General features: G+C 42.7%; 1 protein-coding gene across 1 annotated transcript in view; it reads left to right on the top strand.

The window, feature by feature from the left end:
• The window catches only part of IRAK2 (interleukin 1 receptor associated kinase 2), a 49,542-nt gene that overhangs the window by 13,447 nt on the left and 19,906 nt on the right, over positions 1-16,189 (top strand). Inside the window, exon 3 of the mRNA XM_036738735.1 lies at positions 14,995-15,147. Coding sequence (XP_036594630.1) covers positions 14,995-15,147 — 153 coding nt within the window. The remainder of the gene's footprint in view (positions 1-14,994; positions 15,148-16,189) is intronic.

Raw genomic sequence — 16,189 nt, 5'->3', positions numbered from 1 at the left:
TTACAAAGTAAGGGACACTGAGAGTCAGAGGTATTAAGTGACTTATCCAGGATCTCCTATCTCTAAATTCAGTGCATTTAATGACATATCTCATTTTTGCCACTTTATAGTTGAGGAAATTGTGGCAAACAGAGGGTAAGTGACTTGCTCAGGGTCACACAGTTAGTGTCTGAGGCTGGATTTGAACTCAGCTCTTCCTGACTCCAGGGCTAGTTCTCTCTGCACGGCATCGCCTAGCTCCCTAGAATTCCTGAATGCTGGTCTAGGGATCTTCTCCCTATATATCCCTGACAGAACATTAGCTCCTCTCTTCATTGGTTTGGGTTTGCAGGGTTAGCATTTCAGAGGTGACCGCTTTCCTTCTAGGCACTCCTGCAGAAATCCCTTACCAGTGGATGAATTAAGTGCCTAATTGTGGCTGCCTTTAATGGTGAACTTTTTCTCTGGGTGAGGATAACTAAAAGGAGTTTTTAAAAATTATAAACTTAGCAGCCAGCCAGAAAATCATACATTCAAATAAACAGAATTTTAAAAAGATTTCCAATTCTGCTACTTGTTCCCTATGCCACCTAAGGCAAGTCGCTCTGTGGTTGAATGGGAAAATGCTATATTTTTCATGAAAGAGCCTAGGTTCGACTCTGCTTCCACATGAGCTGAGTGACCTTGGGCAAATCATCCCTTGTGGAGACTCTGCCTGGCAACTGCACCTGCAGGGGTGGCAGCCACAGCTACCGAAGACCCAGGAAAGAATGTTCCTTCACCAGATTCCTGGGCCCTGTCCAGCGGTTCCACATCAGAAACTGATCTGATTTTATCAATGAAAATAACATTAAAGAAGAGGCATCACCATCTGCTTTGCTGTTGCCCCCTAAGGACTATGGGACCTTTCCATCTGCCATGTGTGTTGTCTCCCCATCAGACTGGGAGCTCCTGGAGGGCAGGAATCATCTGACCTTGCTATTTGTGTACCTTGTCCTTAGCACATGGTACATGGTACTTGAGCTTTGTTCATAGTAAGTGCTTAATTAATGCTTCCCCCGCCCCATTCATTCATTTATTCACTCAAGTCATTTAACCCCAATGAGATCTGTGTTCCTCATCCATAAAACAAGGAGGTCGGACTAGAATCTAGATCACGTCTAAGGGTCTAACTCTGTGATGCTGCTCATGAAGAAATCATACATAAACTCATCAACTGCAAACCATTTCTAATTTGTCTGAAAATTGTGTATGATAACTTAGGCCAAATCGTAACAATAAGCTTCAGTTTGTTTCTATTACCGTTTCTGAACTCTTTTCTGTATTCAATCGGATTTAGTAGTTCTTATTATTTATATAGTGCAACTAGGTAGCACAGGAAATCCCTAGACCAGGCTCCAGTTAGAGCACTGGGCCTGGAAGCAGGAAGACCTGAGTTCAAATCCAGTCCCAGAAACTTACTAGCTGTGTGGTCCTGGGCAAGTCTCTTAACCCTGTTTGCCTCAGTTTCCTGATCTGTAAAAATGATCTGGAGAAGGAAATGGCAAACCATTGTAGTATCTTTGCCAAGAAAAGTCAAATGTGACTGAAAAATGACTAATCCACCCCCCATCTGACCTCTAGTCACTGTTTCCCGTATAACTTTTGAGTGGCCATGGCCATATCCATAGACCTTCCCACCCCAGGAGTCTCATGCCTGGGTCTAATCCTTTTTTGGCTTCAGTGTTGCTTTTGTGAAGGAATTTATTCACAGACCTGGGATGAGGCGGGAAAAGGGTGGTCTTTCTCCTACTACAAGGACAGAGAGAGGCAAAGACATTGTCCACAGGTGGAATGAATCAGAGACTTCTGGACTTTGGCCAAACACTCTAAGAGAGGCCAGGATTGGGGAGTGATAAAGGTAGGAGCCAGAGTGGTTTGTTTCTAAGTGGAGAGGGTGTCATTTTACTTTTCCTTAGTTTCCATTAACCTCATGGGGCTTCCTTTTTTTTTTTTCTTCCTGGAGAGGGCCGTGACCTCATTCCTTTAGGGAATTTAGGCAAGAAATGGGGATCATAGGTTGAGAGGAGGACAGAGCTACAGTGCTTCTACATGGTTTTGACCCCATTTTTTTGGGAGTAGATGACCCTGACCTCAGGATCTTTATCCAAGAAGAATTGAATCACAGCAGGTGCAGTAATATTGAGGTTTTAGGAGTGCGATGTTCCAGGTCCTGTCCAAATGAATTCGACCCAAGCCTTCTTTCAGCCAAAAAGAAAAATGGTTTATTAAAGATTCTCCACATTGGTAGACTCTTAAGGATTCTGAGCTTTTATGACACTCGTATTGACAAGTGGGACAGTTTGAATCTTCATAGAGGCAAGATGAGAATTAAATATAGAAAGATTGTGGGAGGGATCTAGCATTGTCCAAGTAGTTGGAGTGAGGACAGAAGGGGTTTAGGGAGGGTCTTGAGAAGGAGTCTAAGGAGGATCTTGATGGGACTGGGGTAACAAGAGGTCAGACTCCAGGAATGGGATTAAGAGTAGGAAGTAGCTGTAGGCTACCTGGGGATAACAAACAATGGAGGTCTAGGCTAGTTTAAGGGTAACAGATTTGGGCATAGATACTTTGATAGGATCAAGGGTGTGAAGTGGTCACAATCCAGAGGTAACAATGGAGGGCTAGACTAAGTTAAGGGTGACAGATTTGGGCATGAAAAGTCAGGTCAACTTGGAAGATTCAAGGGAGTCTATACCCCATCATTAAGACATATGCAGCCCTCTCTCCAACCCCCACCCCAAATTTCCCTAGAAAGTACCATGGGCATGTGTGTGTGTGTGTGTGTGTGTGTGTGTGTGTGTGATGGCCATGCTGTTCCTCTAATGCTTGAATGAGAAGAGCCTAAGGATTAGATTCTTAACACTTAGGTTATTTCAATTTCATCCTTTTTTGGAAATATAATCATTGACAATTTGAAGATTTCATTGACTGTCCATTGCCTTGCCTGAAAAATTATGCTTAGTTTCGCTGGGTAGTTGATCCTTGGTTGTAGTCCCAGCTCTTTTGCCCTTTGGAATATTATATTCCAATTTCTCCTGTCTTTTAATGTGGAAGCTGAGAGATCCTGCATGATCCTTACTGTAGTTCCACGATATTTGAATTGCTTCTTTTTGGCTGCTTGCAGTATTTTCTTTTTTAGAAGATTGTAGACTAGGAATTCTTAACTTTTTTCCCAAATCCTTTTTGAGCTCTTCCATGGCCTGCAACCAGTTCATGTTTTTCTTGGAAGCTTTTGATGTAGGCTCTTTGACTTTGTTGACTTCTTCTGGCTGTATGTTTTGGTTTTCTTTGTCACCAAAAGAAGATTCCAAAGTCTGAGTCTGAATCTGAGTCTGTTTTTGTTGCTTTGGCCATGTTCCCAGCCAACTACTTGACCCTTGAGTTTTTCGTCGGGTTATGACTGCTTGTAGAGTAGAGAGTACTTTGTTTCAAGCTTGAGGGGATGTGCTGTTGTTTTCAGAGCTATTTCTATACAGCAAGCTCTGCCACACCAGTGCTCCTCCTCCCCCAGGAACTACCAACCTGGACCAGACTCAAATCTTAAGCAGGCTCTGCACTCCTGCTCTGATCCACCACTTAATTCCTCCCACCAGGTGGCCCGGGGCCTGAAGCAACTGCAGCTGTAGTTCTGTAGCTGCACCACCCCTGCTGTCCCTGGGGCAGGGCCGAACCACGAACTCTTTTCACTCTGTCCCAGCAGCTTTTCCCACTAACCTTCTCTGTTGTCTTTGGTGTTTGTGGGTTGAGAAGTCTGGTAACTGCCACAGCTCACTGATTCAGGACGCTAGGGCCTGTACCGCCCAGCTCCTGGTCTGGTTGGTCCTGCCACCACCCACTCAGGGCTCCACTCTGCTTTCAGCTCTGTGTGCGATAGACCTTACCCAGTGACCATCCAGGTTGTCCTGGGCTGGAATCCTGCTTCCCTCTGCTATTTCGCGGGTTCTGCAGTTCTAGAATTTATTCAGAGCCATTTTTATAGGTGTTTGGAGGGTCCTAGGGGAGAGCCCTAGGCAAGTCCCTGCTTTCCAGCTGCCATCTTAGCTCCGCCCCCCCTTAACTTTTTTGTGTCTTGAGGAGGAGGGCCTTTTATGGAAGCCTATGTACCTCTTCTCAGAATAATGTTTTTAAATGCATAAGATAAAATACAAAGGATTACAAAGGAAACTAATTATATTGAAATGCAGTTATCAAAACAACAATACAGATACAAGTAAGTACTTTACATATATGTTAACAGGATTTTACTGAGCCAATCTCTAACCTGAGAATGAGGAAACCACAGGCCAGAGACAAAGTGCCAATAATCAGATAGCCATTTAATTAATTAGTTTCATTATGTGGAACAGATTTGCTAATTGGGAATTCTCCTGATCAGAATTCTATCTTGCAGAACAGAAGACAGAGATTATATATACAAATCACAATGGGAAGGGAGGGGGGAAGGTGGATTCCAGACAATTGGTCCCAGGGCCAGAGTGGTTTCCCAGGACCAGCCCACAAATCCCACAGTCACTAAGGTACAGGTGTCCTGAAGTTCTGTGGGAACAGCATTGTTCAAGTCTTTGGAAGTTGTGACTTGATGGGTCATAGGACCAGAGTTCTGTGACAGGAACAGGTTCTACAACCTTTGATTCACTTCACTTAAGGTACAAAGGCACAAAGATGCCAGTGATTGTGAGCATTGTCAAAGATTTGATTGATCATTTCAAGCTGCATTGTGAGCTCTGACTCACAAACTAGAAGAGGTAATTCTGAAAAATTTAATCTATTAGTATACTCATCACACATATATCGATTATTATAAAAATCATAAAATTCCCTTCACACATACAAATACAAAGAAGTGTACAAATAAATAAATACAAATTATATACAAGTTGAATACAAAATAATTTCAGGGTGGGAAAGGAATATTAGCAACTAGGGAAAGGAGGAAAGACTTCCCAGGGGAGGTGACTCTGGAGCTGAATCTTGAAGGGCGCAAAGGACTCCAAGAGGCAGAAGGAGGAGGGGGAGCATTCTAGGTACTGGATTTGTTGTTCAGTCATTTTTCAGTCGTGTCTGACTCTTCGTTACCCAATTTGGGGTTTTCTTGGCCTAATACTGGAGTGGTTTGCCATTTCCTTCTCCATCTCATTTTACAAATGAGGAAACTGAGGCAAACAGGGTTCAGTGACTTGAGTACTTCATAAGAGAAGGCAGGTGGTTTTAATCTCAATAGGGGATTTTGACTGGATGACTCAGAAGGGATGTATTTGGGTTGTGACCAACAGGCTAGCAGCCAGAATTCTCTCAGGAAATTTTCAGACCTTTCTTTCCTGATTCTTGTTTGTGTCATCAATTCCTCTTTTGATTGCGTAACTCTTAACAAGAGTTTCCAGATTTCTTCTTGTGGGGAGAAAAGACATTTCCTTCCTGAGGGTAAAATTTCATTCTAAGGGAACTTTTTCTTCCTGTTAGCTAATTTATAAATGAGAATAAAATAGTAATTTCACCAGATTTTGGCTGAAAAGTCTCTTAAAAATCAGCTAGTCCAATCTCTTCATTTTACAGATCCATAGTAGAGGGGAAGTCTCTCTCTCTCTCTCTCTCTCTCTCTCTCTCTTTCGCTCTCTCTCCCTCACACACACACACACACACACACACACACACACACACAATCACAGTCACAGAACTAGTAAGTGGCAGAGTCTGGATTTGAACCCAGGTACCCTGATGCCCAAGCTAGCTCATTCTGCTGTCTGTCTTTCACTACAAAAAGTAAATGAAGGTGAAAATAATAGCTGATATTTCCACAACACTTTAAAACATAAAGTTATTTGTTCCTTAAAACGATATTCCAAAGTAGATAATACAAATATTATTTGTCCCATTTTTTTTTTGGAAGAGTCATCTGAGGCCCAGAAAGGTTCAAGTGATTTGTCCATGATGGGTCACCCAGAAGTATCAGAGGCTTGATTAGAACTCAGGTCTCTGATGAGTTCAAGTCCACCATTATACCAGAGTGCCAATCTCCAAATTAGTAATTTAGACAATCATCTCTCTCTCTCTCTCTCTCTCTCTCTCTCTCTCTCTCTTTCTACATATATATATATATATATAAATATATGTATATTTCTGGGGCTGTGTAATCTTAGATAAGATCTCCTCTCTCTGAACCTCCCTTTATTTCAATTCAACGTATTACCCATTTAATCAGCTTGAGATAGCATGGATTGTTGTTGTTTGGTTGTCTCAGTCATGCCTGACTCTTTGTGACTCCATTTGGGGCTTTCTTAGCAAATATACCGGAGCGGTTTGCCATTTCCTTCTCCAGCTCATTTTACTGAGATGAGAAAACCAAGATCAACAGGGTTAAGTGACTTGCCCAAGGTCATACAGCTAGTAAGTATCAAAGGCTGGATTTGAACTCAGGTCTTCCTGACTCCAGGGCCTATGCTCCATTCACTTCACCACCTAGCTGCCCCTAGCATGGATTAATAGGAAGAAACAAAGAAGCATTGGACTTGATGTTAAGAGACCAGTGTCTGAATCCTGGGTTCAGATTTGATAGCCACTTTGGGTAAGTCACTTCATCCCTCATCTCCGAGCCTCAGTCTTGCTTCTGTAAAAAGGATTAATAGTATGGGAACTCTCTTCCTCATAGGGTTGTTGTGAGCAAAGCACTTTGTTAACGATGAAGTGTATACAGGGTGTCCCCAAACAGCTTTGGGGATTTTGGGGGGATTTTTTTCTTTTTCCTTCTTTTAGCTACAGCAATAAAAGAAATGCTTAGGGATTGTGACTTGTATCTGTAGAAGGAAGTAGAACTCATGCTGATGAAATCATGGCTCTTTTCCAAGTCTCTGTGCTAAGTACTAGCAAAAAGTGATACATAAGACATAGTCCTGTTCTCGTGGAACTTATAGCCTAGTAGGCAGATACACTTAGACAAATGATTATAATAAAATGGAGAACCGGATGCTCTATCAGTCAATCAACAAACACTTATTAAGTGGTATGCACTGAGGATGCTAATATAAACTGAAAGTATTGGAGAGATCAGTCAGTAAACATTAAGCACCTACTATGTGCCAGGCACCATACTAAGTACCTTATAAATATTATCACATTTAATTTTCACAACAACCCTAGGAAGTAGGTGCTGTTATTATCCCCACTTTATAGTTGGGGAAACTGAGGCAAAGAGAGATTAGGTGACCCTACAAAGAAAGAAAAAAGACAGTGCCTGCCCTCAAGGAGCTCCCAGTCTAACGGGAGACAACATGCAAACAACTATATACAAATAAGGCATATATAGGATAAACTGGGGAAAGCCTCAGAGGGAAGGTGCTAGCATTTAGGGGGCTTGAGAAAAGCTTCTTATAGAAGGTGATATTTTAGCTGGGTCTTGAAGGAAGCAAGGGAAACTAAAAGGTGGAGATGAGGAGGGAATAGAATTTCAGACTTGAGTGAAAGTCGATGAAAGGAAATAAAAGTAACAGTGTTGTTGTTCAGTCATTTCAAGTTGTGTCCCAACTCTCTATGACCCCACTTGGGGTTTTCTTGGCAGAGATACTGGAGTGGTTTGCCATTGCCTTCTCCAGCTCATTTTTTAGATAAGGAAACTGAGGCAAACAGGGTTAAGCGACTTGCCCAGGGTCACACAGCTAGCAAGTGTCCGAGGCTGGATTTGAACTCAGGGCTTCCTGATTCCATCCTGGTCAGTCTAACCACTTTGCTATTCCTACTCTTAATTTACGGTTGAGGAGACTGAGACTAACGGCAGCTAAATGACTTGCCCAGGGTCATACAACTAATAAGTGACCGAGGAAAGACTTGAACTTGGGTTTTACTGACTCCCTGAATAGGCAACCACCTAGCTGCCTTGATGGAGTGTTGTGGCTGAGGAGCAGCAAGGAGGCCAGTGTCGCTGGACTGCAATGTATGTAGGGATGACTAAGGTATATGAAGACTGAAAAGGTAGAAGAGATCTAAACCAAATGTTAATCAAGGTACAAGAAAGGAAAGATCATTTCTGACCAGAGTGTCAGGGGAGACCGCATGGAGTGGGAGTCATTTGAGCAGAGTCTTAAAGGGCGGGTAGAATTCATCAGATAGCCATGGTGTAGGGAATGAGAAGGCATTCCAGCTAGAGGGAACAGTCTCATCAGCTTCATAGAGATTGTGTTGTTCTGAGGTTGAATGATCATCTATGTGAAGTACAGCACCTCCTCCAGCACTGCTTTCCAGCCCCCAGTGGCAAGGGACTGGCAGGTTGGGTGCTTGATGGTGATTGTTGACTTCTCCTCTCTGTGTACTAGGAGTAACCCCAGAGGCTCGAATTGGTTCCTCTGGTACTATCCTTCATAAGCTGCCATCCCACATGTATCTTAATCATTATTGGCCATCCAATTCTAATTTTCTTTTAGAAAAGGGTATTTACCAATACCATATGGTAGTGTGTGGGATGAAAGACCCTTGCCAGTTGAAAGTTAATAAAGAGCCATCTCAGAGTGGGAACAGAAATAAATTTTATTCAGTTCTCAAGAATTGGGCGTCCTCTGCTAGCACAGAGCAGAACCAGCAAAGGAGGCGCTTTACAAGAGGCAAAGCACCAATAATTATACCTAACACAAGAGAATTCCCACCCACCTCTGACCCTTCTCACCATTGGTTGGGAGGTGGACTTACAATCTGAGCACAAAAGCTAGACAAAGAACAGGGAAATTGAGGCACAGAAACTCCAATTCCCCTTCCTTTAGTTAATGATTACAAGTGAGGTGACATCTATAAATCTAAAGGAGAATAGGCTAAGGGGAGGGGAAGACCCTCTCCATTCTCTTATAGTACTTTTACAGTAAAGGAAAACAGGTCACAGTGACCCTATCCTTACTGAGCAAATCTTTAAATCAGAACCAGAAGAAAGAACAAAAAGTTTCAGGGTAAACTTTCCCAGAGGCTGAGCCATCAGATTCTCACAGCCTCAGAATTTTTCCACTTCCCTATTTCCCTATTTCTTGATTTTTAAATGTTTCTTAGTATAGATATAGATATATGTTTATACATATCTTCCCTGTGAAGTCTTCACATTTTATTTACATCACACAGTAGGACATCCCCTAAAAGTCTGGGTCATGCCCTCCCACAAGTACAGACACAGTATGTAAGTGGTTTGTGGTCATGTGGACTCAAGCTTAGTTAGCACCTGTGGCAAAGGATTAATTCACAGCTTCTGATTGGATAGAATCCTTTTCTCCTTTTGTGGGGTCTTCTGGAAGGTCCCCTGAAGTGTAGTTCTGGGCTCCTGGGATCTGAGAATCCTGAAACTGCCTTTCCACAGTGTGTCCTGGGTATAGCTTTCTGATTTAAATCAGCCTCTGGTGTTCTGGGGCACTGCTAAGACAAGAAAGGATTAGATAAGGTGTGATAAGGCACAGATAAGAAATCCAAATCTTCTGACCTATTGAAATTCACAAGGCCATTATCTAATCTAGGGAAGGGGGTGAGGGAAAGAGAGAAACTCCATCTTCCGCTCCCTCCATTTGCTACTATTTGGTTACAAGTGCAAGGTCTTGGCCTCCTCAAAGATCTCCCAAAGCTTAACTGCCTTCCTGCTAGAATCCTTCTGACGGAGCACAAATACTGGGGGTCCTCGTTAGGCTATTGTCATCTGTTCTGACCATGAAGGCACACTGGCTTCAGCAGTTCTGTGGAGGGGAAAACACCCTCTGTCAACCAGTACAGCCATGTTAAGAATGCCAGCTATCAAGGGTAGGCTATGGGCCACTTGTCTAATCTGTTCATCACTAAGGACCAGTTTCTGGGAATCCCACACTCATTCTGGTGTTTATGGACTTGGGAAAATGCTAAGCTCTCTTTAGTTCTCAGAGAGGCTCCTTTCTGGGTGACAGTGTTTAGTTTTAGTCTTGGAGTATGGTCTTTGCACATGTATCCAATTCATTTTTTTGCTCACCCTCATTTGTAATGTTATATACGTATAAAATGCCAAATGTCGTTGGGGCTGTAGAAGAATAGGCACATTCGTGTATGCTTGGTGGAGCTGGGAACTTGGTTTAGTCATTCTGGAGAGCAATTTGGAATCATGCCCCAAAAGTCAATAAACTGTGTATACCTTTTGGTCTAAAGAGTTTATCCCAAAGAGTTTAAAAAAAAAAAAAAGAAAATGATTCATATGTAAAAAAAATAGCAGCTTTTTTTTTGTAGTGGCAAAGAACTGGAAACTAAAGGAGTGCCTAAGTTGGGAAATAGTGAACAAATTGTAGCATATTAATGCGATGGAATACTATTGTGCCATGAGATATGAAAAAGGGGACAATGTCAGGGAAATCTCAAAAGACTTGTATGAACTGATGCAGAGTGAAGGGAGTAAACCAAGAGAAAAATTTTTACAATAAAGACCAACGTTGTAAAGCAAACAACTTTGAAACACATAAGAACTCTGAACAATACAATGACCCACTATGATACCAGAGGGCTGAAGAGGGGGCCTATTGCCCACCTCCTGACAGAGGTCGGACCCAGGATGCAGAATGAAACAGACATTTTCAAACATGGCCAATATGGGAATTCGTTTTGCTTAACTATGTGTATTTATTACAAGGGCTTTGTTTTTCTTTTTTCTTTTTTTCTTAAATTGTGAGGTGGGTGGTTATTCTTCTAAATAAATCCTTCTTAATTTTAGAATAAAATAAAATGAAAGATAAAAAAAAGCACATTAGACATAGAGTCCATGAGTTTTAATTCTCTTTTACTGATTAGCTGTGTATTGAGAAAAAATAATAATAGCAGCTAACATTTATACAGCACCTACTATGTGTCAGTGACTGTGCCAAACACTTTATAGATAAATGACCATAACTTCTCTCAGTCTCTCTTTCTTTTTTGCAAAGTGGGGACAATATTATTTGCATTACTGGAGTCACAGAGTTGTTGTGGGAATCAATGTAGTGGAAAGAATGCTAAAGGCTAGTCCATTGTCCTGAAGGTGGCTCATGCTGGCCAAATCTAGCAACAATTTAACCTTGGTCTCTGATATGGTTAATGGCCAATATTCTACTTGGCCTGACCTTCTCTTGCCAAGGCCAAGTGCTCAGACAGAGCTGGGATTTGTGACTGCAGAGGTGAGACAGAAAGGTACTTTGGATCCATTGTTTCTGGGAGGTTTTTTTTTTGTTTTTTTTTTGTTTTAGCCGAAGCATGAGTCACCACTGGAAGTAAAATTGACCTCATTTTGTTTGTTCTTTGTTGGCTGAGGGAAAGAAAAGTATTGGGCCAGGCAGGTTACCTGGGGAATTTCCACAGCTTCTTCCAAAAGGAAAAGCCTGGGAGGGAGGTTTTGAACTTTTGAGCTTTACACAATAGTGGTTTCTTTTCCAATCCTTCCTACCCAACACCAGGTTATTCTGGTCCTTGTCAATCCTGGGTTGATTCTTTATGATATATCCACCGAGCCCTCGAGTGAACAACAGAACCCACAAGTAGTCAAAAACAGATGGATAGGAGTACACACCCCACACACCCTACACACATACATATCATACACAATTACAGACAAATAGATACACAGAGATATCCAAAACATATCCAGTATAGAAACACAGACACAGACTTGTGTACAGACATGCAAAACACATGCAGACACAATTACATTCGCACACAAGACCAATATAAAGTAGCTGTCCCACAGAACTCACTCACAGATCACAAACACCCAACTAGTTGGTGTTTAATAAATGTTGATGGGTGGTGCTTTAAGGTTACAAAGTGCTTTCCCTGCCTCCTGGGGGGGAGGGAGGGGAGGAAGACACCAGGGACTGCAAGCATGATTATTCCCATTTTGAGATGAGCAAATAGTCCCAAAGAGGTGAAATGTGACCAGCTTGTGGTGACGCTTGGCAGTATGTGTCAGAGCCAGGATTGAAACTCATGGCTCTGGGTTCTGAGTCCAGTGGTTTTCCCACCATTCCTCAGCCTCCCATGAAGGACATACCAGTTTGAGAAGGATTTCTCTTCCTGTTCCTGGTACTGACTCATGCTGGATCTTTGGATGGGTCACTCGACCTCTCTGGGAATTTAGTTCTCATAAAACTCTTAACACAACAGCCCTATGACCTTGTTTGAACTATTTGCTGTGTAGCTAAAGTAGCCAGATGTGGATCTTCACCCAGAAACTTTCACTCCAAAGTCCAGAAATGGGCTTGCCCCGCCGAAGGACAGGGAACAAGGAAGTCTGGCTTCTAGTGCCTTGGAGTTTTCTGCTTTGTGAAACCCCTTTTGTTTCTAAAGTTGATGATGGACTGAATCCTTGGTCTTTTCATTAAATCAGGCTGTTTTAATAACCCAGCTAGCAGCTCCTGTGGGGGCGTAAGATCCCCCCCACTGCCAGGACGCCAGGAAAGCACAGGTTCTTTTTATCTGCTTAAACAAGGAAAGCACAGTGAAGGGGTTGACCAGCTTACTTTAATCCAGCATTCAGTTAGCATACAGACAACATTCATTTAGTTCAGGGGAAAAACGCCAGCATTCAGTTAGCATTCAGTTAGTTCAGGGGAGCAAAGAGACAAGCATCAAGAGACATACCAAATACAGATTCATTCAGCTAGTTCAGGGGAACAAACAGCCAGCACCCTGAAGTTCAGAACATTCATTTAGTTCAGGGGAAAACAAACCAGAATCCCGAACATCAAAACCAAAATACAAACAAATTACAAATATCAACAGACAGACCCAATACAATTCATAGTTACCAACATCTGGGCTCGGCCCGAGAGCAAGGGCTGGCCCAGAGTGATGCTCGCCGCTGCTCCCACACCAACTGGAAAAGGAAAGAGAGCTCTTCAAGCTGTCCTCTCCCTCTTACAGAGTTTTTGACATCACCAAGCACCGCCTGAATGACCAGGGCCGATTGGTTCTCGAGTTGGCCTCTCTCCCTAGCGTAGACGAGGTTAACACCCAATAGGGCGTAGCTCTGGAGTTAACACCTCCCCTCAGCCAGCCCCATGACTCATCACACAGGAAGTTCTCCTCTTCCTGGCATGGGCATGGTTTCTGGGCTTCCTGCCCTGGAAGAGAAGCCCCCAGTGCCCAGCGAGGCTCAATGAGGTAAGCTGAGTCACTCAAAGAAAACAAAGGTCACTCTGGTTACACAGGCTTCCTAAAGATCCCTGTCTGCCAGGAAGCATTTACTGAGGCTAGCTGTCTTACTCCAGTCACTGGTGTGTGTGTGTGTGTGTGTGTGTGTGTGTGTGTGTGTGTGTGTGTGTGTGTGATTATTTCAGTGGATGGAGCTCCCTGTGAGGAACTCCCTCCATCAATGAATGCTGGCACCTTCTCTGCAACTTCTACTCTTAGAGGGTGTGCTGTGGGTACCAAGAAATTAAGTGACCAACTCAGTATAACCACAGTAGATAAAGCACCGGGGCCTGGAGTCAGAAAGACTTATCTTCCTGAGTTAAAATCTGGCTTTAGACACTTACTAGATATATAGCCCTGGGCAAGTCACTTAACTCTGTTTGCCTTGGTTTCCTCCTCCGTAAAATGAGCTGAAGAAGGAAATGGCAAACTACTCCAGTATCTCTGCCTAGGAAACTCCAGAATGGGGTCACAGAGAGTCGGACATGACAAGACACTACTTAAATGACTCAAGAACAACAAAATTTCTTTGGAAATTGTCTAGGATGGAGATCCTTCACAAACTTAAAACACTTTCCACTGCTTCTTCCCCAATTTGTAGCATAGTGCTTTCTACACAGTAGGTGCTTAATGAGTGTTTGTTGAATGAATGAAGACAGAAATTTCACGGAAGAGTCAAGGTCAGGGTAAATTTTCCTTCTCAGTAAAGTCAACATTTACTTTAGGACTCTGGAACTCTTCCTTGCTATCTGTTTGCTCCATCTGTAAAGTGGGGATAGATGTTTATGTGTTTCTAAGATTTCAGAACTAGAAAGAAACTTAAAGAATATCTAATATAACAGCTTAATTCTTTTTTTTTTTTAAAGCACAAGATATTGAGACCCAGAGGGGCAAAATGATTTGTCCAAAGCATGTAGTCCCCAATATCCAAGGCTGACTTTAGATTAGAATCAAGGTCTTCTGACTCCTAGTTCCATGTTCTTTTCCCTAGAAAGCTAAGCTGCTTTCTGGAACGAGAGCTGCTACGAGTGTAATGTGTACTTCTTTTGTTCTTCATCATGTTCTATAGCATTAGATAAATAGTGCATGGGAATTAGATGCTGTCAAAGGGACCTTGAAAGGCAGTGTGCCAAGAGGGGACAGTGTTGGGCTGAGAGTGAGGGAGCCCGAGGCTTAACACCCCATCCCCAGTCCGACCTCCACTTACTATCTGCATGAGCCTTGAGTAGCAGCAGTCCAAGACTAGACCTTATCAATGGATTCCTGCCTCAATGGAGTCCCCACAACAAAGTAATAATAATACTTTCATATAGTATATCTAATATAATAATATATCATAATAATAGTGGTTTGATATATAGTAATAACACATGCTAAGTACTTATCAGAGATCCTTAACATATTGAAGTAAAGGTACTTTAGAGACCCTCTTCAAGGGTGGGGAAGCTGCAGCTGAGGCCACAAGTGGCCTTCTAGGTCCTTGGGTGCAGCCTTTTGACTGAATCCAAACTTAGACATTCACAGAACAAATTTCCAGAAAAGGACTTGTTCTGCTAAACTTGGACTCAGTCAAAAGGCTGCAGCCAAGGACCTGGAAGACCACATGTGGCCTTGAGGCCAAAGGTTCCCCACCCCTGCATCTAATTCAACTTCCTCATTTGTGGATATGGAGACTGAGTCCCAGACAGGTGGTGACTCACTAACTGAGGGGAGTTAGTGGGGAAGATGGGCTTAGAACACAGTCTCCTGGGTCTTAATAGAGCAGTCTTTTCTCTAGATCCTTTGGCTTCTCTTTACTGACATAATGAAAACCCCCTTCTCATTTTCTCCTCTTTCTAGGGGGTGCAAATCCTGAAATTGCTAGTGCTTCTGCTGTTCTTCCTGACCCTCTGCACCCTGGGAGGTCCTCTCTATCTTCAGCAAGAAAACCAGAGGAAATCCAAGAACGAGGTCTTACAAAATCCACAGGATTGATTCCCTTCTCTAGCTCAGGTACTTCTGGGAACAGTATGTGGGGACCCAGGACAAAAGCAAGTTTTCTAGGGTATGGAGTCACTGATAAAATCAGGCTGGAAAAGGTCAGTCTGCACTCAGCCACACATTTCATGGTTACTAAGAGCATATCCTCTTAGCACTGGGCCGGGGCCTCTGCCTCACCATGGCTAATCTTTTCTTTCTTTTCTGACAAGGTTACTAAATTAGTAAATCAGGTGAATGCTATAGATATAGTCGACCTACATGTTTAGCAAAGAATTTGATTAAACATCTTATGATATTCTTTTTGGGGAGCTAGGTGGCACAGTGAAAAGAATGCCTGGCTTAGAGTCAGGCTGACTCCTCTTCCTGAGTTCAAATCTGGCCTCAGACACTAACTAGCTGTGTGACCCTGGGCAAGTCTCTTAACTCTGTTTGCCTTAGTTTCCTCATCTGTTGAAAATGAGCTGGAGAAGGAAATGGCATGCCACTGCAGTGTCTTTGTCAAGAAAATCCCCAATGGAGTCATGAAGAGTCAGACACAACGGAAAAAATGACCAAACAACTGAACTGATATTGTGGGCAGTTAATGGTTCTATCACGGCTCAATGGAACAGTGGATAGAGTCCTGGCCCTGGAGTCAAGACAGTCCCTAAGTGGTGAGAGAGGAATATACTGGGAGAGAGAGAAAAGGAGAGGTAGAATGGGGTAAATTATCTCACATAAAAGAGGCGAGAAAAATCTTTTATAGTAGAGAGGAAGAGGAGGGAGGTGAGAGGAAGTGAGTGAATCACACTCTCATCAGAATTGTCTCAAAGAGGGAATGACATATTCAATGGGGTGTAGAAATCTATCTTACCCTACAGCAAAGTAGGAGAGGAAGGGGATAAAAGAAGGGATGTGTGTGTGTGGGGAGTGATAGAAGGGAGGGCAGATTGTAGAAAGGAGTAGGCAGAAACAAAATATATATATATATATATATGTATATATATATTTTAATGAAAATAGCATACTTTGATCTGCATTCAGACGCTATAGTTCTTTCTCAGGATGTGGATAG

Source organism: Trichosurus vulpecula, chromosome 9 (assembly GCF_011100635.1).
Source record: "Trichosurus vulpecula isolate mTriVul1 chromosome 9, mTriVul1.pri, whole genome shotgun sequence".
NCBI lineage: Eukaryota > Metazoa > Chordata > Mammalia > Diprotodontia > Phalangeridae > Trichosurus > Trichosurus vulpecula.
Note: the sequence above shows the minus strand (reverse complement) of the source record. Positions and strands in the feature narration are given on the sequence as shown.